This window comes from Oryzias latipes, chromosome 12 (genome assembly GCF_053564925.1).
Source record: "Oryzias latipes strain Hd-rR chromosome 12, Olatipes_Hd-rR_3.1".
NCBI lineage: Eukaryota > Metazoa > Chordata > Actinopteri > Beloniformes > Adrianichthyidae > Oryzias > Oryzias latipes.
In genome coordinates, this window is record NC_136248.1 from 23,998,594 (window position 1) to 24,026,420 (window position 27,827).

At 41.3% G+C, this 27,827-nt stretch overlaps 1 protein-coding gene across 17 annotated transcripts; it reads right to left on the reverse strand.

Moving 5' to 3' along the window:
* Window positions 1-661: 661 nt before the first annotated feature.
* prrc2b (proline-rich coiled-coil 2B) lies at window positions 662-27,409 on the reverse strand. 17 transcript variants are annotated; one of them, XM_023961061.2, is made up of 32 exons: window positions 27,234-27,408; window positions 24,146-24,323; window positions 23,870-24,047; window positions 22,560-22,662; window positions 22,249-22,312; window positions 20,299-20,442; window positions 19,679-19,998; window positions 19,462-19,586; window positions 19,201-19,367; window positions 18,971-19,055; window positions 18,133-18,289; window positions 17,529-17,568; window positions 17,223-17,456; window positions 15,483-15,664; window positions 15,162-15,357; window positions 14,852-15,050; window positions 12,723-14,753; window positions 12,479-12,639; window positions 12,241-12,356; window positions 11,276-11,417; window positions 11,097-11,173; window positions 10,680-10,967; window positions 10,428-10,529; window positions 9,298-9,490; window positions 7,882-7,979; window positions 7,676-7,803; window positions 7,333-7,573; window positions 7,044-7,211; window positions 6,858-6,973; window positions 6,696-6,777; window positions 4,935-5,144; window positions 662-2,607 (listed from the first exon to the last, which is right to left on the reverse strand). In XM_023961061.2, exons 2-32 carry the CDS (start codon window positions 24,258-24,260, stop codon window positions 2,440-2,442), a joined length of 6,630 nt encoding a protein of 2,209 aa, XP_023816829.1. In that variant the 5' UTR covers window positions 24,261-24,323; window positions 27,234-27,408; the 3' UTR covers window positions 662-2,439. The 17 variants fall into 17 exon arrangements, with proteins under 17 accessions (XP_023816829.1, XP_078811608.1, XP_078811612.1 ...); XM_078955482.1 differs by having other exon boundaries at window positions 12,479-12,636; window positions 23,870-24,044; window positions 27,234-27,388; XM_078955486.1 differs by having other exon boundaries at window positions 4,915-5,144; window positions 6,858-6,937; window positions 17,223-17,568; window positions 27,234-27,409.
* Window positions 27,410-27,827: the final 418 nt, after the last annotated feature.

Consider the following 27,827-nt stretch of genomic DNA (forward strand, 5'->3'; position numbering starts at 1 on the left):
GCAAAAAAGAAAATTCTGTGGATTTGTCTAACAAATATCAAAACTCTAAATTAAAAATACTTTAACAACATTTTTTGTCTTTTTAGCCATATAAAGTTTCATATTTACTTTCTTCATTTGTTTTATTCAAATGTTCCATCTCCAGCTGTTTGTGTTCTTCAGGTTCAATTTCACAGAATGCTATGGTACAATGAAAATTCACTAACAGTTTTTAAGATTTTGCCTTGAAAAAGGTCAAATAATACACATTTTAACAATCCACCTTTGATTTACTTTTAGAATGTTTCAAGCTCTATCACACTTTTATTTTTTTTTACCTGAATAAAACATTTAAATTTTTCAACATAAAAAGCTTATGTAAAACAAAAATGCTCACAAAAACATGAGCTACACAGTAATATGACCGTTTCAATCAGGGAATATTGATTGATTGCCTTATGGAGGACTTTCAGATCATTAAAAACAAAAATGTAAAAAGCGGTTTCCTGCCTGAATAAAGAAAATGCTTTAAAGGAAACATTATCCATGGATTTCATAAACTGATGAGTCTTATAAATCAATTTGACTAATCTGTATAAACCGAGCAGTTTACCAGCTCTGCTTTCTCAAAAATGCTGTAGTGTGATTAAATTACCAGGTAGAATGTAAAGTGAACAAAACCTTTAAGAAATCACAACTGCTTTATTTCTCTGCTTTCAATAAGTTTGTTTTTATCTTTTAAATCAAGGGTGAGTAATGACCAAAATTCCTGACAGAATGACCATCAGGCAGGATAAACAGAGTGCTGGATCAAATGTAGAAAGCACTTGTCCTCAGACAAAAATTAAATATGCATTTCAAACATACAAAGAGCAAAAAAAAAATTAAAAAAAATAAAACATTGGGGTCACATTTTGGTGCAGATACAATGAGATGTAAAGATTTGCTGCAGAACGGAAGAAGAGGTTAAAACACTCAGAGGCCAACAGACCTATCACCGGGTGAACGCAGTCCATTCAGAGAAACACAGATCTTTTTTTTTGTTTTGTTTTTTAACAATATAGCCTTTATGGTGCCACAATATTGAAAATGAAATGTTGGGGAGAAGCCGTTCTGACAAGGCTCAATTGTACAGTTACACACAAACCAGTGAAACACTGCCGTAAAGACTGACACGTCGTAGTGTCATGGAGCCTTATAGTAACATGGAACCAGTTTGGACACAATGATGGCGACTTTCAAAGGAGTCATTAACTACAAACAGCAGAAGAAGGAAAAAAACAGGATGTATTCAACTTTTTCACATTTTAAAATCAAACACTTTAAAAATCTCTCCGTCGTGCTCCAAAAAAAAGAAGCAAAAGATGCTCTAATTTAAATAAGCAACATTCCACATCCTGTTTGTGACGACTAGCCTGAAAGCAGAACTTCCTTTGGACCCTGGCTGTGATTAAAATGAACGTGACAAATAATCCAAGAATGCTTAATATTAAGAGGATTTTCCGTGATTTTTTTTAAGCAACACCATCTTTAAAAAGTAAATAAAATGAAGCTTTAAGGACAGAAAACAGAACCGCTGTAGAGCCTGAAAGTGATGCCTTCTTTGTGGCGCTCCAGTCCTGCAGGTCCGCTCCTCACATGCAGGCGCCGTGTCAAAGCTTGCGATGGAAGCAACATGATTGAGAAATATTCAGCTTTTAATGTTGAATTTACAAGTCAAAACTAAACGGACACAAATAAATCAGGGAGTGGCTTTTCACAAATATTTTTTTTTACAGAAATCAGCGGGTCTAAGATGTTCTTGGACTTGTACCACTTTTTTTTTTTCTCCGTGTTGATCAAAATAAATCCTTTACCAGTGATTTGAATGGGTGGTCATGATGTTAACCTTTATTTACCAGAAAGAAAAAAACAAAAAAACAATGAAAATGACACAAGTGCCCCCACTGCATTCTGATTGGTCAGAAAAGAAAAGGTGTTGCTTCTCGCCGCGTCAGGTGTCATGCCTGGTCTTGAAGGCTACAGTCCATTTACAGAGTTAATATTTAGTTTGGCAAAAAGAATATGAAAAATGAACCATCCAAGTTTATTTCCCCTCCCCCCCAACCACACACACACACACACACACACACACACACAAACGAGTAACAGAAACAAAACTTAACCCCCCCGAGAATGTGACTAAGAATAAATTAACGAGGAAGAGATCTGTTTAAAAGACTGTCTGTATGTATGCATATATATTTGTTATATATTTATATATCTCTATATGGGGTGTGAAATAAAAGTGTCCAGTTCTGCCAGCTCAAAGAGTAATTCATTATGATGACTGCATGTGTATGTCCGCTGCCTCGGTGCTTCGGGGGGAGGGGGTTCGGGGCGGGGGGCCTCACCGACCACGGGGCTGTGCGTCAGCGGGCTCGCTTGGTGGGGAGGACTTGGAGGCCCTAAGGTCCTTTGTTATGCCTTGCCCTCTTCGACTTTCACAGCCTGGGGTTTGATGGCTCCAGTTCGTGCTGGTCTGGCCTGACCCGTGGAGGGTAGGGGCTCTTGGATTTTGCTGGTCATGCCCCCGGCTGGGGACTTGCCCTCCCCCACTACCTTGCACATGTCTCGCAATGTCTTACTCTGCAAAAAAAAAAAAGAAGAAGAAGAAGAAGAAGAGTATACTTACTAAAATCCAGGTATTTAAAGTGTGTATTTAGTTACAATTGCTCAAATATTTTCTTTAGTAGAAACCTTTGAGTTTGGTGAATTTAAGGTTTTTAGGTCATTTAGGAACATTTTCAAAAGCACAACAGTTTCAAAGTTGCACAATGGGAACAATAATTTCATTTTATTCATGGGTAAACAGGTTAAAATTGTGGTTACATCAGGTGCGGTCGAGACTGGTAGCTTCAACATCTTAAAGCTCTTTTGAGCGTACATCACAGGCCGTCGATACTGCAGGACATCTTTAAATGAAGGTGAAGCTTATTTTGAAAATCAAGTGGCTTTGGTCTTCCTGTGGATGATGCCTCATCAGCTCAGTTCCAATTTCAGAAATTGTAGCACAGCAGCGCACTTGTGCCGTTTCTGGGAAACTTCTGAGTAATTTCACATGATGCCTACTTCCACGTCTCCAGCACGTGTTAGCATCAATAAATAAAGTAACAGTAGAAGATGTTCACTTATGTTTTCCGAAAGATGCTTAACACCAGGATTTCAATAGCAAAAGTACAAATCAAACAATTGTATAATAGTATCCCAGGAGAAAAATATTTAAAATATGATTTACAGCCAACCAGGTCACATAATCACAGGATTCGGTTGCTCAGGGCAACTTGAGTGATCCAGAAGAGTTCCTGCTCATCCAAGCAGCTTCTTCAGTTCCAACAGCTTATGAGGAATTCAGGTTCTTTGTGTGTTACTACATCAGAGACGTGGCACAGAGATTTACGGTCTACTCTGGCACCATCCAGCTGATGTGCTGGATGGTGCCAGAGTCCACCAGGCTCCAAAATAAGGGTCTTTTACCAGCTGTGACCGCTGCCTGACCCGCCTCGCAAAGACGTGCCACAGCACAGACCCCAGACTCCAGAACAAGAATGTGGTGCTGTGAGGGCAAGTCATGATGAAATTCATGGCTAACCGTACATATTAGCCGCATTTGAGCACTGATGATACAAAGAGTTTGTGAGTGGAGCCAGGCACGGTGAGCAACCAGCCGCCTGTGGCTCCATCGGTCTAGTTGGTGTGCTGAGCCAGTCCCAAACAAACAGATGTCATGACAGCAGATGCAAAGGATCCAACAATAATCAGAATGGTTGGGCTTAAGTCCTGTTACTTGGTGGGGTTCTTGGAGGTGAAGTTTACTGTTCAGGTTGGGTGTGAAAGTAACCATCTCCGGGCCAAGAAGTCCAAATAGGATTGTAAATGTGAGACCCCCCCCTCCTCTGTTGGGAGAAGATGCTTCCTTAACTGTCCTCTCTGTCTAGAGCAGAGGTGCTCATTACGTCATTACATCACAGGCCATCAAAGATAAACAAACAGATTTAAAAAAATATATTTTACTGTCAGTGAATCATCCTCCCCGTGAAATGCGTCACTTGATTGACATGCAGAACAGCCAATCAAATATCCTCTGACACATACATTACTGTGTTTAACTACACTGAGCACACTTTGGTCTTTCTTTCTGTCTTCTTCCGGCTCACAGCGGCAGAAGCTTGTAAGTGCACTCGACGCTTAAAGTGCCAAAAAGTGCCATTAAACGTACTGTTTTCTTCAGGAACTTCAATTTTCACGAAATTCTCCATTGTTGTCCTACGTGGGTCGGAACATTGGGATTTCACGCCGGCGGGAGTCGTGGCAGTGACTCAGGTCGATAGTCATATAGAACTTAAAAGACGTCTTCATTTAGATTTTTTTTTTTAAACCTAACACTCAGAACCTAATACTCAGACCGCTTATTTCTTTTGTTTTTTAAACTTATTTTTAAACTTTCCCGTTTACTGCTTGCCGACCGTAGTTGTCAGCACCGGGGGATCACCCCAGGGACGAGCCTGGTTCCGACCCGCTCCTGGTTCAGACCTGCTCACAAAAATACAACAGCTGGTCGACAGACGAGCCGGAGAGGTTCTGCATGATGAGGCTCAGAAGAATCTCTAACCAGAAAACGTCCTGGTCCAGCAACACAGAGACACACAGAGACATCTTGGCCCAGAAGACGAGGGTTCACACCCACCACATACCAAGAATACACCAGTAACAAATACCCCCACCTCCAAGACCCCACCAAGAAACATTTAGTTATTTAACAAACACAAAAATAACTTGCTGTTAGAATTGAAAAAGCTGCTCTTTGCAAGCATCCATCAAGTCAAATGCAAACAGAAAGAACATGAAGCAGTTTTTAAATTAGTGAAAATAAAATGGATTAAATGAATTACCTACTTTTACAGAGGGTGGCTCACCTTCATGCCATCCTCTGCCCCTTTGACTGGGGGCTCAGGGACTGAAGCGGGGGTGGAGTGGGGATGATCACGGCCGGGGTTGGGGTAGGGGGGGGAGCGAATGACAACAGGCTTGTTGACTGGCATGACGGGCCTTTGAATGGGGTTAGGGAAAGGGCCAGTGGTGGGGGGCCGCATGTGCATCACCATGCTGCCCTGGGAAGGCGGGACCTGTTAAAGGAGCAGAAAAATACAAATGTTTAGCCAGCTAATGTTGAATTTCTGAGTTCATTTTGAAGATCCAGTTTTGATGTTAAATATATTCTTACTGTTAATATATTACAGATAACAGTTACTAGGGCTGTGGGCCGTTAGGTGGTTCTTACTATTCGTTAAATGATGTTTGAGGGCGCGTCTTTATACTGGACATAAAAAAATTAAAACTTACTCAAACACCATCATCTATGTTTTAATTTGAAACAGCAGATCAGAAACAACAAAACATCAAAAACACAAAGATTTGTGAAAAAAAAATAATTAAATGCTGAGTTTAAACTAAATTTTGAAATTAGCAGTAAACAAAACATAAACATCAATGTTGTTTTGTATAATTTCACAACAAATCCTGAAACTGTTCCCCACACTTTTTCCATCCTCAGAGTTTCCTAACAGTTCCAGTAGATAAAGCAACATGAAAACATGTCGATTGTTGCTTTTTCCCCCACGCATTTTAAGTGCGTTTAAGACTTATTCTTGCTGCTGCTTGCACGTATTTAAAGTTAAAGCCTCGTAGGCGTGTGACATTTATTCTCCGCAGGTGACCCATCCCCTGGGGGAGCGTTGAGCTGCAGTCACAGCCGCCTACGAGAACCATGTGGTTGGGGTTAATATGCCGCCGCGCGTAACGGTAATCTTCCTCTGGGTCAGTGCGGCCCAGAAAAAAGTTCAGCACTGGCTGCATGCAAATATACACTTTCTAAAAAGCAAAATAAGGAACTCCTTAATGTGGTCCGAGGAGGGGGCTGTCAGGTCTCCTCCCCTAAATATTTCCCTGCTTTCAAGCCCGATCAATGCCACGCCCCCAAGAGTCATATAAGCTACTGCGATTGGTTGGTTCATCAGCTCCGCGCACAACACTTAAAAAGTGTCATTTAAAAAAAGCTGGGGGGACGCACAAACATTAAACTTTCATATTACGGCAGGGGCCGTAAAAAAATCATCTTGGTTGCCGCAAATAGCACGCGAGTTTGAGACCCCTGATCAGGACCGACAACAGTGGTTCCAACAGACATGTTTTATAAACGGACTTTCTTCATCTTTGCTGGAAATGCCAAAATTGTGTGTTTCTGGTACGGCTTCTCCACCGTGTTTGCAGACAGTCATGATGTCACATAACTGTCCACAAGATTTTTGTAACATTTTTAATTTCATATTCTTTATGTTTTATTCAAATTGTCAATTATATTTAAAACCAAAATAATTTTTCCAGAGCTTATCTTAATAAACTGAGTTTCCTTCTCATCTATTTCATCTACAAGAAACACTTGATAGTTTTATTTAGTTCCTCTTACAGTGGCGCATAGGGCTGGGTATCACCAATTATTTATAGAATCGATTCGATTCACCAGAGCCTGGATCGATTCACTTTTTTTTTTTTTTTAAATAGAAGTTGAATTATGGCAAACTGTAACAGTGTCATATAAAAAAGTCAAGTGTTTGACCCAAGCATAGAAATGATCTAAAAGAGGTAAAAATGTTAACATATGTTTTGGATATATCTACCTGCTGAGCAAAATGTGTAGGCAGAGGGCCTACATGGCCCCCAGGACCAGAGGGCTTACTGCTCGGGCTTGCAGACCCAGGCCTGAAAAGTAGGAAAAATTTGGGATATGATTAATTTTTGAATTCCTGATGACAGTACGGATTGCTTTGACGCAGACTCACCTGTAGGAGCTTCCAGACAAACCTGGGGAATGACTGGCCTTGTCAGAGAACTGAAAGCCTTTCATTTCCATCTGAGAGCTCTGTGACAAACACATGTTGGTCATTTTTCTCCACGACTGGGGGAGAAAACAAAAAGCAGAGACTTTGGTTTTCCCATCAAAGACGGTTGCAATAAGACAGACTCACCTCTCTACTGCCAGTCAGAACGGCCGGCTGGGAGCCAGGCGGTAACATTCGGCGAGGCGCTCCCACCGACAGGCTCTGTCCTTGTTGCAGCTGGATGGACTGTGGCAGGATGAGATGTTGCTGAGCTGAGCCATAACGCAGCTGAGAGCCGGGCAGCGGCATGGTCACCTGATGGAAGCCAAAATTAAAGACTATTAATGATTATTTTTTTCTATAAATCTCTTGTTCTAAAGCGATGGGAAAATATGTACAGAAAATGCCTCAAAACAATCACAAAAAAGTGTTTCACCTGAATGAGCTGAGAGTCCATTAACTGAGAAGAACCCATACCAGGTCCTTGATTCATCTGACCATCATACACCAGCTGCTGGCTGCCATTCAACGGCTGGTAGTGAGAGCCTGACTGCGGTTTCACCATGTCTGAGGGCTGCATGCCAGGGAAAGCCGAGTAAGGGCCCTTGATAGGGCCCCCACCAGACAGCACCATGGGGTTGGGCTGTGAAAGGTTGGGGTGCATGTAAACCTGGGACCTTAAAGGAGCAAGACAGAGTATTAGGGTGAGTGGAGAAAACTACAAACTGGTTTTCATGTACAGAAGTTGTAATTTGAAGGCTGGAGGAAGTTCCTGTTACCTGAAAGGGGGGATGGAGTTGAACATCTCCTGGGACTGGGAGACGGGAAGACCTCCCCGAAGCCCCAACTGTGCCTGAGCCTGAAGAGAGGTGTGTAATGAGATGGGAATCTGCTGGGCTGTCGGACCCTGAAAAGAGAAGAGCACAAACAGTGAAGCCATCTGGTGCAGCAAACAACTCTAAGCATGTCTGTTTTTAGTTTCTACCTGTGCGTAGGTCTGCTGCTGGGTCATGGTAGGAGGCACAAGGCGTGGCTGACTTTGGAAAACATGACCGTCCAGGTAGAGTGGGGGAATTGGATTACCTACAAAGAGGAAAGTTAGTTCTGTTCATGATATTAAACCTTTATTGAAGAGAGAAAACAGGAATATTTTAACTAAAGGCGCTTTACTTTGCAGGAAAACAGCTCATGACCTTTTATTAACGTTTATTCAAAAGTGTTTCCTTCTGGTGCATTTCCAGTACCAGTGAGGTAGAGAAAGTGTGAAATACATTGAAAACTGATTACTAGCATTCTGTTGCGTTCACACCAAACAGGATACATGCGCCATTTTCTTCTGCCTCTGTTGAGACATGTTTCAAATTGACAGTGCAACACTTAAAAACGCAAATTTTTAAGCATTATCTCCGCGTCATATGGAAGACTAATTCAGAGATACTTCAGTCTCTCTGTGACCCAGTTTGACAACTTGCTGTCTCGCATTAGTCAGAGGAAGGGAAAAATACAAATAAAATTAGAAAAAAAAATTAGAAAAAATGTTTCCACATTCAAAACAGGAAAATTATAGTTCAGGAGGAAGAAAAAACTGCAACGATGAACTTCTCCTCAGCGTTTGTTTTGGACTCCACCACTGATTACATCAACAATGCAACACGAGCCAAAGCGGAGTTCCCGATTCGTTGACATGACACAAATTCTCCTCCAAAAATGGAGACATTTATTCAAGCTGCCGCCCACTGCCGCCATGGCCAATCAAAACGCACCACAGGACGTCTGTAAATTGACTCAACATTGAAACTGCATTTGGTGTGAACGCAGCTTTAAAAAAGTACTGTACTGATCAAGTTATCAAACATGGAAATGTTCTTCAGCAGTATTTAGACAAAGTAATAAGGATTTAATTTATAGTCCCTATCAAGTCTCTTTACAGATAAAACCACCAAACAATGAAGGTCAATATAAAAACTGTTAAATATTATGAGTTTAGATTTAAGTACTGGGAGAAAGTCAATAATCCTGATATTTTGGGCGAGTGAGTTCCAAAGTTTGGGAGGAGACTTGAGAATGCAGATCTGGAACGTGTGCACAATGTTCATTTGTGTATTCCTTTTTTTTTTTTATGAGCAGGTCGTCGCCAAAAGGTCTAAATAAAAGCTCTCTTTCTAAAACCTTTGCATTACGAATGCAGAAACACCAACAGCCTGTTATTGCGTCTCTACCAGATGTTTAAAAGTATTTGAACAAGGATGAGTGACAATCAAATATTAGTTTTAACTATAACTTTAAAGAATTGACTTGGACTTGAAGAACAGGAGCTGTAAGCATCTCCGTCCTTTAGTGGAAATGTGGCTCATACTGAAAGACGACAGAGAAAATGAAACAGCAGAGACTGAGTTTTTACCCTGCATGGACATGGAAGGTGCCACAGACGCAACTGGCATTGGGGGCATTGAAACCCCTCCAAAAGTACTGTAGCTGACACCACTGGATGAACCCACGCTGCAAGCAGGCTGAGCCCCCGAAGCGCCCCCGCCAGGAGAGCCCTGCTCTGGCAGGGACTGGGAATTTTCCCAGGCTTTGCGTGCCGATTCCATCTGAAAAGTAAATAACATTAATAGGCAAGGCAAGGCAAGTTTATTTGTATAGCACAATTCGTACACAAAGTAATTCAAGGTGCTTCACAAAACAGAAAAATGCATTAAAATCACAATACACCATAGAAATAATCAACGTAAAATTTACTTTAAAAGAAAAGAGAAAAAAAATTTGAAAATTGATTTAAAAATAAAGGAAGGAAAGGAAAGGAAAGTGCAGATAGGACCTTTCAGTCATATACACGGCTAAACAGAAATGTTTTAAGTCTAGATTTGAACATGAACACAGAAGAGGCCTGTCTTACGACTTCAGGGAGGCTGTTCCAGATTTTAGCTGCACAATATTGAAACGCTGATTCCCCTTGTTTAGTTCTGACTCTGGGCATCAACAGGAGGCCGGCCCCTGAGGTCCTTAGAGTACGAGATGGTTCATATGGCACTAACATGTCAGAGATGTACTTTGGTGCTTAATAATCTATTCCTCTACAGCACATGTGTCAAACTCAAGGCCCTGGACAAAATGTGGCCCTCCATGTCATCTGATGTGGCCCGCGAGAGCATAAAAGTTTTTAATTTCTTAAAAAAAAAAAAATTGGTGTGTATTTATTCATATCTAGGAGGAATCGGATTAAAATATCGGATTGGGCAACTATACATTAGAACTTAAACACTGTCCAGACAGAATCAAATTTAAAAGGATTTATGCTAGAGTAACAAGCAAACATGTTTTTTTATGCAAATGCAATTGTCACTTAAAAAATGTTTTTGTTCAAAGTAAAAAAGCAAAAAAGATTGCCAAAAAAAGGAATTAGCTACATATATGATAAACTAAATATTATAGTTAACAATATGGAGTAACACAATTTTGCAATGAAAAATAAAGGAAAAAGGGAATTGTGATCACATATCAGACATATGTGTGAATGCATTTCATTACCTTGAGAGTAAGGTCGGCGGTGGGATAGGAAATGCTGTTGAGGTTAATGCCGGGCTGCAGATGGTTGGAGCGCAGAATGGGTAGACTTTGATTCAAAGACGTCTGGGAAAAAAAGAGAAATCATTGAGTTGCATAGAAAGACCTTTTCAAAATAAAATAAACATAGAACAAAACAGCTTTTTCATCCATATAATTTTGACTTATTATCGGTTTTAACTGTTTGCAATATCCCACAGTAGTAAGGCAACTCACATTGGTGGTAAGAGCGTCCTGGAGCTTGTTAACAGGGTTGGATACAGGCACCGGGGTCGATCCTGGTGGGAGACTGAAATCGGAGTCCTTGGCGCTGACGCCAAACTCAATAGGGGGCACAGGCAGGACAGCGTCCACATGGAGATCCACACCGTTGACCGGTGTAATGGGGCCGCCTTCCAGCCTGTCAACACCCTCAGAGCCTTTTCTGTGCTTCAGGGAGCGTTCGTTTCCAATGGGCCCAGGTTTGTGCTGTTCTTTGTTTTGTTCTGGGCCGGCATCAGAGTCCTGGGGAAGTGGATATAATAAACCTTAGGCCACATTTTAGATAAATAAATAAATACGCAAACCCACACATATATATATATATATATATGCTTTGTGGGGCACATCTTTCCACCAACAGCATCACACTACCTCAGAGTTGGGTTCACTTCCTGTGTAAGAAACCTGTTTGGTCCAGGAGTCCCCCCCTGAAGACTGCACTGACAGAGCTGCATTATGAAAAAGGGTCAGTTTTAAAAATAATATTTATGTCATTTGATCAAACGGAACACAATATTTCAATGTTTGCAGGAAACAGGTAGTGGCAGGACCTGAGCTGTTGCTCTCCCAAATTTCAGTTCCCAGATTGTTGGAGGAAATCGCTTCTTCTGGTTGCTCGATGCTCAGGCTTCCTTGCTTTTTAGCAAAACGGGGAGGAATCTTGGATGCCATTGTCCGGTTTTTAACTGGCACCTGACACAGATGTAGATAAAAGTTAGTACATTGTTTTACCCCCCAACTTTATTATTTTTTGTCACTTTTTTATGTGGTGGTTTGCCTTTGTCACTTTTCTGATTGACAATTTGAGTGAAACACAACCTCTAGTAAACATATGTTTTACCCAAATACAGGAGGATTAATGGTGGGAATTTAAAAACAAACTAACAGTAATAACAAAACATATATGGTAACTGCTTGGAATTTAGATTAAATTAAAATTTTGTTTCAAATTTTTTCTAATCTTTTTTACTTCATTTATAAATTGAAGAAAAACTAACAAACAAAAGAAATGTTTCTGATACACATCAGGACCTTTCAAAATGAATGAAGAGGAGCAGAAAGAAGAATAAATCCTCAGATCTGCTTTCTCTTTAACACAAGACATTGTAGCACTATACTTAAAGTTGTTTCAATCTGAATGTTACATCATTGAATTCTTGATTCTTGAATTTGATGCTGTAAAATTCGATTAATTATTCCAATACTGAAATATTTTACTACTCAACTCAGTACAACAAATGGGAGAGATCATGAGCTTGATAAGTTGTAAACTATATTTTTTGATTTTTAATCATTGATTTTTAATAATTGTTATAATAATTAAGATAGATTGTGAATCTCAAAGCAGACACATTTTTAATGTTTCATGATTCTGAATCATCCAGAATAATCTTTTTATAAACAAACAAAAGCAGAAAAAAATAAAGACTTATTTTGTTACTTAAATATTTATTTTAATAAACAGTTATACATATGTTTTTGTTCTTAAAATATATACTTTTTCTTTTTTACTTACAGCCGCTCCTTGTTCTTTTCTCCTCCTTTCATCCTCTTGGGGGCGTCTTTGCTTTTTGGACAAAGCATCCTGGTATCCATCCGGACTAGAACTGGCTGCCCCGCTCTCCCCGTTGACTGGAAATCAGGATTAAAGTCAGGTGAAAAGAAAATCTGTATCCAATCCACCTGTGCAGACTAAATAACAAATGCTATATTTATGGTATAGCTTTGCTTCATGTAAAAATAAATGAACTCACTTAAGCTAATGTCATATGGGGAGATAGATTCATCAATGTCAGTCTTTACAGGTCCTGGTTTCAGCTCCTTATCAATTTTTTTCCCCGTCGATTCACAGGTCTCCTTGTCTTCTGAAGATGGATCTGTGCTATAAAAAGGTCCGCAGTCATCTTGACTCCTGCTGAGGAAAGACGCATTTATTATTAAAATCACAAAAAGAAAGGCAACACCAATATATGACAAAATGCAGGAGAACATAATCACCTTTTTGAAATCCCCCCATTCTGCCAACTGTCACTCCTGCCAGACAAAGAAATGGGAAGATTCTCTGAAGTGCGAACCATCTTGCTGGCCTCCAACAGGGATGGCTCCCCCTTCCTGTTCTGCCGCTCCACCAATGGCCTCTGGCTGGAGAAGCTTCTCTTTGAAAGTTCCCTCTTCTCACCAGAGCCAGGCTCGCTGTGACCCGAGTCGGAGGGAACGTCTCCGTGAACGTCTCCGTGAACCTGGGAGCTCGCGGCTCCGCCTCGCTTCTCTCTCCACTCACTGAAATCGCTGTTGTCCGAGCCCGTTTCCCACTCCTCCGTCTGACCTTGCTGCCCAGAGCGCCCAGGATAATGACCGCTCGGCCAGCTGTCCTCTGCGGTGCCTTTGGAGTGACTCGGCCAGGGTTTGACCAATTCTCCGTTTACATACTCATTGCTGGTCCACTGGTTGGACCCCGGCTCACGTTCTTGGCGTAGACGGCGGAAGCGGGGAGGTTTGTCTTGGCGTGGAGGACGCCGTCTTCTCAACATCTGCCTATCGGGGTTATCCCCCTCAAAGTAGCATTCCCCTTCTCGGTCTTCGTTGCTGTTTTCTAAGAAAGAGCCCGAAAACTTGGGAGTATACTTTAGAGTGTCGCGCTCTGCTGGAGGTCTGGATGAATACGTTGCTTCAGGACCATAACCATTTTCTTGCACAGAAGCCGGGTTACCGCTAAACTGGGGCCCTCGACCCCGCCATGTAGAAATATCCCTGGATCCTCCAAAGCTTCGACTGTAGCTGCCAGTACCATTCAACCTGGGGGGCAGGACACGACCTCCATAACCCCTGCTGGTCTTGGTCTTTTCTCTGGAGTCTAAAGCGGTCTGATCATCTGTGTACACCTTGTTGGATCTCCAAGACTCTCGGTCAGCCTTACGGGCTTCTGCTGCATCAGCATTTCCCTCTCCATTCTCAGAGCCCTTCTGGCGGCGTCTTTTGGGAAGTTCTTCGTACTCTGACGCTTCGCTCAACGTCTCGCTGACGTTTCGCCGGCGTGGTTTGCCCCTCTGAAAATCCTCCACTTTTACAAAGTCCCTGGACAAAGCCCGCCCTCTTCCTGGTCGCTGAGTGGCACTCGTGTTACTGTTATTGTACATTCCTCTAAGGTTCTCTCCACTTCGACCACCGCGGGTTCCACCTCGGGAGCTGAACTCTCTGAAGCCTCGACCACGGCCTCTCCCTGCTCCCCTGACAGCACCAAAGGCTTGTTCTTCATCGATGAATATCCAGTTATTCCGCCGAGGCGCCTGGCATTCTCTGCTTTCCAGCCCATCTTTAGGTAGGTGGCTTTTCCCGCTAGCCCAGTGGTTCTCCTTGGAGAAGGCGTTACTGTTGATGCTCAGATGACGATCTATTTTACCAGGAGCTGGTGACAGACACCGTTTGTCTTCAGGGTGCTTCTCAACGACAGGTGAAGCCGAGCGCCTGCTGACAGAAGGCTGATTATCTTTCTTCAGGTCATGAACGTTAGTGAGGACTTCTTTGTCCAGGCGGTAGGGGACAGGCTTCTCCTCCGGTTCAGGTTTCGGCTTTTCATTCTCCTTGTCTTCGACTTTAAGAGCTTTGAGAACTGGTTTCTTGATGGGTCCGGTTCTGCGAGTCAGGGTGCGCCCACTTGTCTCACAAGGCTGGCTGGCACTGCTGCTGGAGCTGGAACTAGCCTCGGACCAGTGGCTTTGGGCGCTGTTGAAAAGCCCATCTTGTTTCTGGCTAGCTTCCCTTTTCCAGTTGTCTGCGGGTCCATCAAAGCCTTCGGCGTGAGACTCAAGCCCCTCTTTCAGATAGCTGTCCCTAGAGTCTTGTTTTGTGTATTCATTTTCTGAGAAACTCTGACAGAGGCTCTTGGAGCTGCTGAGCAGGCCTTGGTCACCATGTTGATGCTCCTTATCTGAGGCTCGGCTCTGATAGGCGTAATGATGGAGGTCGTCATGGGAGCGAGCCAAAGACTCCTTTGTCACATCCTCATAGGAGTCCAAATGAGAAGCGACTCTGCAGTGACGGAGGAAAAAAACTCTCCTAACACGTGTTCATCGTTGCAAAATTCAGAACAAATTGAATTTAGACATTTTTTCCTCAGAACAACAAACCTTTCACCAGATTTTCCACCATCTGATGTTTCCTGCTGTCTCTGGTAGGGTGGAGTGAAGCTGCGTAAAGGGTAGTCTTGGTTCCACGCTGGGTAAGGCTCAGTAGAGGAAGTTCGGCTCTCTTGGTGTAAGTTGGAATGGCAACCTTCATCTGAACTGGGGCTGTTCAGGTGGTCTTGAAGGGTAGCAGCTTTAACTCCTGATCGAAACAACAGCAGACAAACCGTAAATCCACCCATAAATCTGCCACAGGAAAACCTCAGAAGAACGATGTGATGTGCTGCCTGACCAATGTGAGTTATCATGTTACCAGAGTGAACAGATCCAGAGTAATAGTCCACAGGAGATCGCCCTTGGGCCATACGGGGATCCATGAAGGGTGGCATCATCATCCACCGAGGGTCAAACCCAAGGACAGACGGGGGATAATATCCTCGCTGGGCGTGATTTGGGCCAGATGAAGGATGAGCGGACTGTTGCCAATGTGGCATTTTCATCACCTGTTCCTACACAGAACACGAAAAACAATACCGAGAGGTTTTAGTGTGAATTCAGGCGACACTGAATCAAAGTATGAAGTTTATTTCTTTGATTATAGTGTAGATGAAGCACATCATTGGTCAATTTCTACCTGCTGGTGGTGCTGTTTCTGAAAACGGGGTGGAATTGGTTTGGACGACTGGCGTCCACTGTAGTCTCCAGTGGGAGAGGAAAGCTCCTGGCCATCATCCTCACTGGCAGGTTGGTTGGGGAAGCCAGGCTCTTCTTGGTAACTACGAGTGGGAGAACTTCCTCGAAGACTCTCACTTCCCTCTGAAAATAATTAGATTAGATTAGATTAGATTAAATGGGTGTGTGATTGTGGCCAAGAGACAGACTGGCGACCTGTCCAGGGTGTCCCCAGCCATCGCCCACAAGTTCCCGGGATAGGCTCTTGCAGCCCATGACCCCGAAAGGGAAAAAATGGTTTACAAGATGAATGTTTTAAATGCCAAAAGAATATTAAATATCTAGACCAGGGGTCGGGAACCTATGGCTCGCGAGCCATATATGGCTCTTTTGATGGTCACATGTGGCTCGCAGACAAATCTTTAATTTTACTTTTTTTCATTAGACCAGTCCTTTTCGGGCGCGATGCGATGCCAGAGGCGCGCAGTAGTAGCGGTGCTTGGAGAAAAAACTATCAGTTTACTATTATCTATAATTTCACAGAGTTTGTACCACCCGGAAACCTGTGAATTGCCGTGCCTAAAACTGCGCGCTCTCGTCTCTGAGAAAGAGCGCGCAGTTGCGGGGACGGGAGTGTGAGGAAGAAAGCAGAGGGTGGGGGTGAGGGGTTGTGGGGACAGGCTGCAGGTGAATCGCGCAGGGATTGTAAAAACGTAAAACCCGCTGCCCGTCACTCACTGCGGCGTGTGAGTGTGTGTTTGGCTCCGTATCTGCATGTGAGCAGTCTTTGTCACATCTACAGAACATTCAGACCTAAGATCACGTTTAAAGTCTCAACGCCTGCATGAAGCAGAAACTCACCACCTATCAACCAGACTAGACCATCAGCAAAACTACCACGAAAAATACTCATCATTTATTAGCAACAGCATAACAATGTTATTAAAAAGGATCCACAGACTTATTGTACTTTAAAAATGTTGAAATTAAATCAAATGCACACATTCACTTGTATATTTAGTTTTAAAAATATTGTCGCGGACTGAGTTTAACTTGGCTGTTGGGCCGCGTTAAAAGTTCTGGGGTTCATTGAAGGCATCAAGCAGAGATCTGATTGGCTCTCAGTTCTGTCGCTCAGCCTGTTGTTAGGTAATTTGGACCAATGGGGTTCAGCTATGGGCCGAATAAGGAAAATGGGAGGGCTGCAGCGGGAGCAGGTGAATATAAAGTTGGGAGAAGCGCTCTCTCTCGTCTCGGCAGGAGAGATTCAGGAGTTGATGAATTAGTTGTATGGCGTTTGTTGCGGTCTACAGTAACCAGAATAAAGAACTTTAAAAGAGGTTAAGTCTCCGTGCATCAGTGTGGGAAAGAGACACAACATTATTGTATGGCTCTTTCGAAATTACATTTAAAAATATTTGGCGTTTATGGCTCTCTCGGCCAAAAAGGTTCCCGACCCCTGATCTAGACTATCCAACTAGGTAAAAGAATTGAACTGTATTATATCACCACAAAGTTAGTTGAATCTTTTAAGGATCGATTAGTGGACTATGTATCGAGATGCATATCAAATCATGTTAGAGGGAAAGATCCACAACCCTATTTAATGTATCGGCTCTGCTGCAATGTTTGTTATATTTTTGTAGGAAGCAAATGTCAAAGTAAACGTAACCATCACTGTTTTTCTTTTTTGTTTTTTTACCTTTTGAGCTGTACTGCCAGTAGTCACTGTGGCTTTTAATCTGCTCTTTGCTTGGGGACAGAGGGACTCTTTTGCCTTCTGTGTCTTTTGGACCATCCTCAGTCCTTGACATCTGCTTTTCAGTCTTTCCGAACTTCTCATCCAACTTTTTGAGTTTTTCAGCACACGCAGCCAACCGCTCCTCCCGGGCGCGTCGCTCTTCCTCCTCCCTTCTCCTGCGGGCTCTCTCGACAGCTTCGGATAGTTCCGGCGAAACGTATTTAGCCCTCGCTGGCGGCTGATTCTGAGACGGGCGATGATGCTCACCTTGGTCGTTCGATGGGTCGCTGTAGTTTTTCTGCTGAGCCTAAAATTAAAACAGTTCAAACGTTACTTTTTTTGATGGATTTTATTTTGTTCAACAGAAAAGATAGACTGGGCTATTTTATGGTATCTCCACATGTGACACATAATCACACTTTTATAATTAAGGTTGCGTTCACAATGCACAAGGATCTGTTTCCTGATATAATCCACTTTGTCCTGGTGAGTGTGAAAGCTCAACTGAACACCGAAGGTCCTTGAGGGTCTTGTGTAAACGTGAAGCAAGTACCAGCCCATAAAGCAGAAGAGGCAGGATTCACAAGAAAGTTAGAAAACATTTAAGAAGGTAAATGTGGTGAAGTGAGGCAAAAGTTTTCTTTTTTGTGCTTTTACCATCATCTTATCTAAGCTAAACTGTTTTGCAGGTGAGCAATGTTAGGAAGGGCAAGATTTTCCAGGAATACTTGGTATAGTTCTGAGAACGCCATGTTTGAAAGTAAACCAATTCAGACTAAGATTTAAAGTTTACTGTTTGCTGCCCATTAAAACCAAGTCAACAAGCCACCATGACTTAAATGGTCAAAAGAATATTTGTAAAACTCGTTACCTGACTGTCAACAGAATGATATCTGTTGCTGGACTTTCTGGAAAGCTCCTGGCTGTGATGTTGGTAGGAATAACTCTCTTCAAGCCCCTCCTGTTGGTATGACGCTTCTCCTGAACCTAAAGAGAATCGCGTTTCTCTTCCCTTTTCCCAATCATTCCTGAAAAATGGATTTCTGTCAGAATTATTCACACAATAAACTAACAAAGAATACAAACAACAAACATAATCTTCGTCTTTTTGCTTCTCCTTTATTCCAACTCTCTATTCTTCTCTATATATCATCCCATCCTCTGCTGCATCCTCACTCGCACCAACCCTCATGTCCTCCTTCACTACCTCCATAAACCACCTCTTTCCTGGTAGCTTCAACCTCAGCATCCTCACTGTATCTCTTCCCAACCTGCTTCCCTGCATTAGTCTCCAAAACATCTAACAAGAGCTGTTCCTCTGATTGATTCATTCCTGATCCTATTCATCCTCGTCACTCCCAAAGAGAACCTCAACATCTTCATCTCTGCTTCCTCTAGCTCTGCTCTCCGTCTCTTCCTCAATCTTTAAACCAACAACATGGCTGCTCTCATCACAGAGTTCTACACCTTTCCTGTCATTTTTGCTGATACTCTCCTGACACGAATCATAACTGAAACCTTCCTCCACCCATTCTAACCTGCTTGCATATATCTCTTCACCTTTTCCCGCATGCTCTGTTGCTCTGGACAGTTGACCTAAAGTCCTCATCCACCTTTTTCACCTCTGCTCCCCGTAACCTCACTGCTCTACTCAAGTTCCTCTCATTTACACACAAATAATCTCAAATACAAAAAACAAGACATCTTACCAAATCTTTTTATCACTTGAAGAGTGGTCTTCTTCATCATCACTAAACTTGAGCTTTTCACTATAATCAACTTCTTCGTGAAGTCCTACAAAAGAGAAAGAAAAAACAATCAGAAGAAAACTGACATTTTTGGAGCATTTTAAGTTTTTTCAATAGTTAAAGCATAATTGTTCACAAAATATTTTAGTTCTTTGAATAAAAAAGAAAACAAGTTCTAATTTGAAACTGACCAGCCCATCCATCCTCAAAGTCATTATCCAGATCATCCAGATCCTTCAGATCCTCTGGGTTAATGATGGCTGGGCGTGATGGCCTTTCACCGGGTCTGCGGATGGGCTGAGAAGAGACTCTAGAGAGTGGAGCGCGAACAAAACGACTCTCTTTTCTCGCTTCCCCACTGCACATGGAGACAGAATGAGAAGACAAAAAAAAAAAGCTAAATGTAAAATTTGTGAATTTACAACTGTTGAAGTTCTTATGAAAAGACTTACTTTAGGAGTTCAGGTTTGGCATAAGTCTGCCTGAAAGCGGGTTTACTGTCAAATCGGACCGGGGGTACTGAAGTGGTGGGAACATGTTCTGTACCTGAAGTCTCCCGAGTCTCTTTGGAGCACATCTGAAAGCAGCAGAATAATAACATTAGAGGTTTCATGAGGTTCTTTTCCAGCTTTTGTGTGACCCTGACGGCTGCATTCCAGAAATACGTACAAATGCGGGTAACATGTCATGGTAGACAGCGGTTGAGGTGTGGTGAAGTTGGTACTGCAGAGCAGTAGGGACGGTTGTTCTGCGCACAGGCTGGGCGGGTCGGAGGGAAAGGTCCTTTGGGTCGGGGCCCGGTGGCTGAGCCGTCACTGCAGCAGATGAGGCGGAGGCGGTGCCGGTGGCAGTGGGGGGGTGAGATGAGGCTGGGGGAGTCCCAGTCTCACCGATGGCAGTAAGTTTACCCTCAGGATCTGCTGGCAGCCCGAGGGTCAAGGAAGAGGGCTGAAGGTTCCTGCCACCACCTTCCCTCCAGCTCGTCACATCTTGTAGTTCAAAAGGAAATGTCATTTTAGAGTCACATCCCCAGCATGTTGCCCAACGTTGGACATGAAGCTTTTCTTTAGACCGGGGGTCCCCAAATCCAGGCCCCGAGTGCCGGTGTCCCGCTGGTTTTCCAGAAAACCTGCCTTATTTGCTGCTGATTACCTGGATCAGGTGTGTTTAGCCAATAAAGAGCTTCAATGGCAGGTTGGTTGGAAAACATGTCAAGCCCTCGAGGCCTGGATTTGGGGACCCCTGCTTTAGACCCAACTATAGATCACAGGAGCGAGAACTGAACATACTCTGGGGGCGGAGGCTTGGTCCGGGCCCATACGACGGATCGAAGCCGCTTCTTTCCTTGCCAGCCCTGTCCTGTTCTCCAGCCGCCTTCAGTGTGGGAAATTCCTCGTGAGAGAAGGGCTGAAGTCGGTTTGAGGCCCTTAAACCTGTTTTAGAAAAAGAGTTTCATGTTTATGCACAGAAAAGAAACAACAGAGCTGCGGCACAGGACACCAGGACGTCAAATTAGCCTCTGGGAGGATCACATGAAAAAGCAGAAATCAGTTTAAAAAATATTGTATTCAGGTTTCCCACGTTTCGTGTTTAATCAAATTAATAGAAGTAACTAAATGTAAACAGGCTAGAAGGTAGACTTATTTTCAAACATATTAAATAATATTGTTAATATGCATGTTAACTGGCCCATACCATACCAATGAGCAACTTTCAATTGATGTTTCTGTAAATGTTTCAAACATCTTAAATTATTCTGCAATTAAAAAATACAAAGTAAGTGTTGGACAAATCCTTTCTCCTGCCAGGAGATGGAGTAAGAATAAATATCCTATCATTTCAAAAACAAGTTTTTCAGTTACAATATGTGAATTTAAAAAGCCCCAAACTTTTTTTATTTTATTAAAAACAGTTTGATTGAAACTTGAATTTATTCATGTTTTGTAAAAGTCACAACATAAATGAGAAACTTTTGAAACAACTGCGCAGACCTGACTGACTCAGTTAGACATGTTAGAGCTAAATTATTTACAAATGAAAACAATTTTCACCAACTGTTTTTCACTAAACCCACTGGGGGGGGGGCAGGGGTTGACATAGCCCAGAGATTTGCACTGGCCCTGTAGTTTTTGGAAGTTACTGGCTCTGCCTGAAAGTTACTGTCCCGACACAGGCGCACAACGCGACCCGCCGCCACAGGCGGCACCCAAGCGACGGACGCCGCAACTTTAGGACATGCCCCCCCCGGAAAATTTTAATATGGTGCAAGTTGGTGCATACTGGTGACATCTAGCACTTATTTATACACTTTTTAATTACTGAAAATATTCCATACCAAACTTAAATCTGCTTTAGTCCGTTTCAGATTTTTTGAAGAGAGCACTGCAGTGTAGTAGGTAACACTAGTTAAGAAGTTTTCATGCTGCTTCTAATCACTGCTATTTCACATTTGTTCCTAATCAATAGTTAAGAAGTTTTATTTACTTTTTTGCTCTGACTGCCTTGAGGTTCTGCTTTTTGTTACTGGTGCAAAGTTACATTTACTTTTTAGATCCTTAATTACTGTTATGTTGTTCGAATTTGCAGAGTTACTTGTTTAAAGTTGCAAAGTTACATTTACTTTTTAGTTACTTTAGTTACTTAATTAAATTAAATAATTGAAAAATTAAATAAAATTAAATTACTGAGATCATTCAGCTAACTAGAAATACTTACTGCTTACAGTGTTGTAAAGAAAAACAAAATTAAGTACTTTGACATTATACTGCATTTGAGTCTGAGGTTCAGGTATTTGGAGTTGCCTTTTATTCTTTGACCTTCAGCTATAAGCTTAATCCATACAGTTTCATCTTCAATGCATTCATTAAATATCTTGCTGTCCATACTACTAATTCCACACATTACTCCATCGTGGTGCGCACGCATCTCCGCAACAGCAAACAGTGTTACACTGTTTGCTGTTGCGGAGCGTGCGCACCACGTGACCAAAACAATCATGGCGGACGTGAAACTTTCAAAGCGATGAAGATGAGGTAAATCTACACGTTTTCGCAAAATATACTTTATTGAAAAAGGTGAAAAATATATTAACCGTTAGATATTTTAGTGGCCCGAGCGAACAAGTAAAAAAATAAAGTCTTGTGGTCAGTACTGCTCGAGAAACAGGACCGGGCCAGCGGACAAATGGCTATGTCGAGCCCTGGGGGGAAACGTTGATAAATTATTATGAGCCAACTCACCATCGTGCTCGCCTGCCTTTCCATTTAGCTGGGCCCATTGCTTTGGTCCACCTGTGTTTGGGTTCTGTGGAAAGAGTCTCCAGTCAAACGGCTTGATGCTTTAACAAGAGTGAGTTGCTCTTTGACACCACCATGTCAACAAATAACCTTTTGTCCTATTTTCTTAAGCTAAAACTTATCTTTAGTGTGTATTTTCCCCCCCTTTTTCTGTGCAAAAGCTTTGGTTGCTCATTACAACAGCAAAGATTACACAACATTTTCTGATCAAGATAAAGACAAAGAAAGCGGATTATAAATCTGTGCATACACACCTCCTGGTTGGCTACTGGTAAGGGCTTCTGAAGATTGGAGACAGATTTCTGTGAAGCCTGCTGTGGCTGCAACTCCTGCTGCTGTGACGCTGATGCAATAGAACTGAAAAGAACAAACAAACTGTTACACAAAGGAAAATGCAAAAACACTTTTCAATCCTAAAACTTTTTCCTAGAAAAAAAGAAAAGTACAAACCTTTACACAGATCTCAATTTTATCATGTCCACCACATTTCAGCATTTGCTTAATCTCAACATTGAGCAAAAATCATCAGCATCACAATTTAAAAAGAGACAATAGCAACAACGTTTATGCTACCTTCACACCAAACGCAATTTGTGCATCATGGGCATCCAGTTTTAACGTTAAAGACCCACTTCAATAAAAAAAAAATTGTTCCATCCAGTTTTAACGTTAAAGACGGTCTCTTGTGGCATTTTTCTGATGAAAAAGAAAATTAAGCTTAAAATTGCATTTCTGAGTATTTCTTTGTTCAAATTGTTTTGAATCTGCTCAAAAATGCAGTTTGAAAAAGAGGGCAGTTGTAATGTAAAAAAATGGGGCAGGAGACAAGCTCCCTGCTCTGCAAGGGTGGGCGAAGGGGAGTGGGGGTCGCTCCCGCCAACGTTCCCGACCACAACTCAGAGTGAATTTCTAATAACCTAACTCACTGCAGAAACTATGTCCTAGGAAACGACATTGTTTTTTTTTTTATTTTGGCTAAAAATGGGATAATCAAAATTAAAATACCACAGAGAACACTTCTGAAATAGCCTAAAAGATTATTAGGGTGGGTCTTAAAGTCTATGTACTGTCAGAAACTCAGCCGCGCAGCTGAACAGGGCATCAAAAATTCTGCCGTACGTCAAAATTTTCAGCGTGCTGCAATTGCTTCCAGAGTTCAAAATCTAAACTTTGGCAAAGCTTCACAACGCATCAACCAATCAGAAACTCAGATATGGCAGTGATTTATTGACGATGTGAAAAGCGGGCTGGAATCCAAAACCAATCTGAAGGACAGCAGGTCTGCATTTTACTTGCTACTGTTCAGCACATACGTCTACAAACATGGTTGTGGCACTTTTGTAAAGCTTGTCAAAAGAAAACAACATCTATGTGTTCCACAATGTAGCAATGACACTATTAAAAACTTTTAATGGTAGCTCATCTCAAACACACAACACAAATCTGCGTCACATTTATGACAACAGTTTTGGACAAGCGTCTAGCAGCAAATTTGATGTGCATCAAAACAGATGTGGCAGATATTAATTAATGGCGTTGAGTGCAAACACAGCATTAGTCCTACCTCTTTTGATCGGGTTGTTCCTGCTTGTTCGCCCATCCTGAACCGTCTTTGGGCACTATAATCACGTTGGGGTCGTTTCCTTTGTTTTCAGACTTCAAGCTCGGCAGATGAGCGGGTGGGGGCATGCGGCGGGCTGCTGCCACTTTACCAAGACTTTGCAAGCCATGTCGCGTAACTGCTGATAAAACACACAGGGTCATGGGGAGGAAAGCTTGAAAATGCACTAAAACAGTAAGTGCTGAATAATTGAAATTACACAGAAAACATCAATAATACCTGTATTTTTCTGAGTTTCTATTGATTTCCCCCTGTACTTGTCAAATAGGCTGATTGAGGAATACTTGCTTTTCCCATCCTTGGACTTGGTTATTTGCCCCAAACGATCGGACATTGCGATGTAATGTCATTGAGTATGAAAATTTTTTTCTGCGCCTCTCCCCAGTGCCTTCAGATTCTACAAACAGAAGAAATTCCCAAAGTAAGCAAAGACACACCAAGAAAACCATATAAAACATTCATATGCAAAAAGAAGGTCAAAGTGACTGCACTGGCGATTAACATGACTGACAAAGAACAAAAAGTAGTTTTATCTAGTTTACTTCTTCATTAAAGGAGGTGAAGTTTTAAAGTTTACTAAAAACTAGATTCACTGAAATCAGGCAACCTGGCACCATTTTCAAACGTGGCATGGTCACCAAACAGGCAGGGAATGCTTGGTCTGCTTGGAATTAAATGCCAGTGTAAGTACAGTGAAATTGTGTTGTGAGAAAATGACAAAGAAAATTCTGGTTTCAACTGCGATTCTATAAGCAAAACAGAGAATGTGAGACGATTACAATAGCGACTTCCAAATAAAGCAACAGAGGCATCTATCTGGTAGGTAGCCAAAGCGTTTGCTTTTAAACTTGTGGCTACACCCCAAAAATCTGAGAGATTCTGAATTCTGGCCGATTAGAAAGGACAAGCAAAAAATTTTAAACAGCATGTTGTCAAGAAAATTATGGTCAAATAATTAAACTGAGAAAAGTGAATACACAGCCACTGAACTGCATCAGCATGTGTGCTTCCTCGGAAGTTATTGGAGCTGAAAAGTGAATTTAAACGGATTGAGTGTCTTTTTTTTCCCAATCCAGAACTTCAAATGATAAGCTGTAGGTGTAACCTTTGTGCTATCCTAGGCACTTTAACGTTGGGAGTTAGGTCATCTAGACCTACTAGACAGTGAGCTGAACCTTTTTTTTTTCCCAATGATTTGTGATCTTCACTGGTTTCCATGGATTATATGAAATCTTTCCACCTTTATCATGGTAGGGAGAACCTGTCAATGTAAGGGTGGGGTCATCTAAGATAGCATGAGGGTTAAGACTATTGCAGTTTTTTTAATAACCATATGCATTACAAAGAACACTGATTTGACAGAAACGATTATAAAAGTAAATTAGACAGGTGTAATTACATTCCAAATAAATGTATATTCAGCTACTGTGAGTGGCTCTGACTTCTTTAGATATAACTTCCTCCACAACAACAAATTATTTTGGTCTGTGTGGTTGTCAAATTGTGAATCTAGATTTTAAGGGGTTTATTTGTTCAGCTACCAGAGTTCACCAAATTTTTTTATTTTATTTTTTTTAAACAGAAAGCCACAACAATACTACATCAACAACATCTTGAATAAAATTCCAATGCATCTGATGTGAAGGGCTCATCCTGAAAGAGTAAGTATGGTCCAAATTAACATACAAAAAAAAAAAAAACAAGAGAAGTAAACACCAGGAATGCCATTCAGCTCCACAGCGGTAAACAAGATTTACAGTAAAAAATAAAAAAGTGAAAGCTTGTTCTTCTATTTTTCCGACTGCTCTGTATTTGACATGAACACCAAATCCATGGAGTTAGAACCCTCATCTTAACCTATATCACTGATGTCCACATTTAAAACACCAGGGCTAAAGTTTTACATTTTACATTTTTTGCAGAACTCACAATCTTTTTTTTTTTAAAGGTACATTTTCTGCATCATGCATAAATCCCAAAATACCATTCAAGACAAGAAAAAAACCACAATTAATCCAGAATATTTAAAAACCCCATTCAGTAAAAAAAAGGAGAAAAAACATTAGCTATTTTGTGATGGAAAGGTTTACTTTGAAATCTAAATCTACGTGAGCTTTTCTGGCATTTACATTTAAATGGCTTATTCTAATAGTACACAATCACCGTTTCCTTGTTTTGGTTTGGCATGTACTCATGTATATATGGAGGTAAATTGTGTATTTCAAATGTCCAAAAAGAGGCCATAAAGTGTTGCAATTTTAGCAACACAAAGGTATGCATGCCTGTTTCTAGAGGAATGCAAAAACATATATATTTGTACAATTTTCCCGTAATGTATGTTGTTGTTTTTTTAAGAATACTGTGAATAGGACATGACAATACTAGTGGGTTTTTTTTTTCTACAATAAAATGATGTACACTATTTTTTAACACGAGCTAACGGGTGGACAGCGAGCCAGCTACGTGTGTCAATATTAACCATAGTTTTCGTGTTCGTTTCACCAAAACACAAACTATACCTATAGTGTGAAATTAAAAACTAAACCAATAACGACATTTTTTTTCCCGCTAGCAAAATTGATGCGTTTTTGGCCTCTTCTTCTTGTTCAGCACATCATGAAGCTAGCTTAATCGCTAAATAGCAATGACATAAAATGGTTAGCTGCTAACAAATATATCTGGGGGGGGGGGTGTTGCTATAATTTGTCGATAGTTTTCAAACTATATTGCATAAATATATTTTTAAAAACAAACCCTTTGGAAGACGACGGCTTTTAAGATACTAGTCATAGTTAAGGTCTACGCTAGCAGCAGCTTTTATGCTAACAGTGCTGACCAAAAATCACCGCGTTAACTTACAAGCAAAGACCGTAAATCTCCTGCAGATGCTTTTATGTATATGTTGGTGTTTTTAGAAACTAAATAATGAGAGCGATTTGCTCTGTGTGTTTTTTAAGCGGCTTAGTTGAACTAACCAAATTCTGTAATTTAGCATGAGCTAACAACAAGCAGGCTGTGAAGTTCTACTTTGCAAAGCTACTCCCTGGCCAGAATTATGCTGTCGTATTTATTTATCACATTAAGCAATAAACAGGTGTTGTTTTTAAAGCCTAATAAATCATCTATGTCCATGCCATCATTTCCAACCTTGCTTAGTTTACTAAACGGTCTGGGGACAGAGACGGGAATGTAGGACAAGGCGATTAAAAATGGCTGCTGACAAGAACAAAGCAACAATAAAACTGGGAAGCAGAGAGAATCCGGAAAAAAGAACAATATTTTAACCAGCTTCGCATTTGCAACTCACCAGATTCAAAAAACTATATTTCTTCTTATCAGCAGGTGCGATATTAGTCCACAAAATGCTGTATATTCAGAGGATGGATGGCGATTGCAAAGCCCAATCTCCATAGGTTGGACCGAGCGCTGTGTTGTTGCTGGGGTCTTACCCGGCCTGAGAATGAACTAGCCACGCCCATTTCAACCGATTGACAGGATAGCGTCAATTTAAAGCCGCGAGCCAAACTTTATTAAATAATACAGATCTTTCTTTTTTAAGGGTTTTTGTGAATTTTAGAAGAATAATCCCAGTTATACAAATAAAATTAAACAAATAATCGTTTTTAAAATTCATTTTTTGATCTTCACAATTTTTTTTTTTTTATTTAATACTGTTTTCCCTACAGCCCAAATAGCAATAATATAGACTATCAAGCTTATGTAAATCATTTTTTTATGAAAGTTATAAATTTGATAGACAAAATAAAATGGTAAAAAAAAAACTTGGCATACCTATATAATATTCTGATGAACTAAAAATAAAATTATGAGCTAAAATGAGTTTTTATTGAACGGTTTCTGTGACAATCATGTAAACTAATTATTCTGTTTTCAGCCTCTC

What these genes read in the sequence shown, in the direction of transcription:
- prrc2b (XM_023961057.2), bottom strand. Translation starts at nt 24,260, where the DNA reads ATGTCCGATCGTTTGGGGCAAATAACCAAGTCCAAGGATGGGAAAAGC. An exon ending in CTGGCAGTACAGCTCAAAAG is followed by an intron (nt 15,665 to 17,222) that starts GTAAAAAAACAA and finishes AATTATTTTCAG; the next exon opens with AGGGAAGTGAGAGTCTTCGA. An exon ending in ACCTTCCATGTCCATGCAGG is followed by an intron (nt 7,980 to 9,297) that starts GTAAAAACTCAG and finishes TCCTCTTTGTAG; the next exon opens with GTAATCCAATTCCCCCACTC.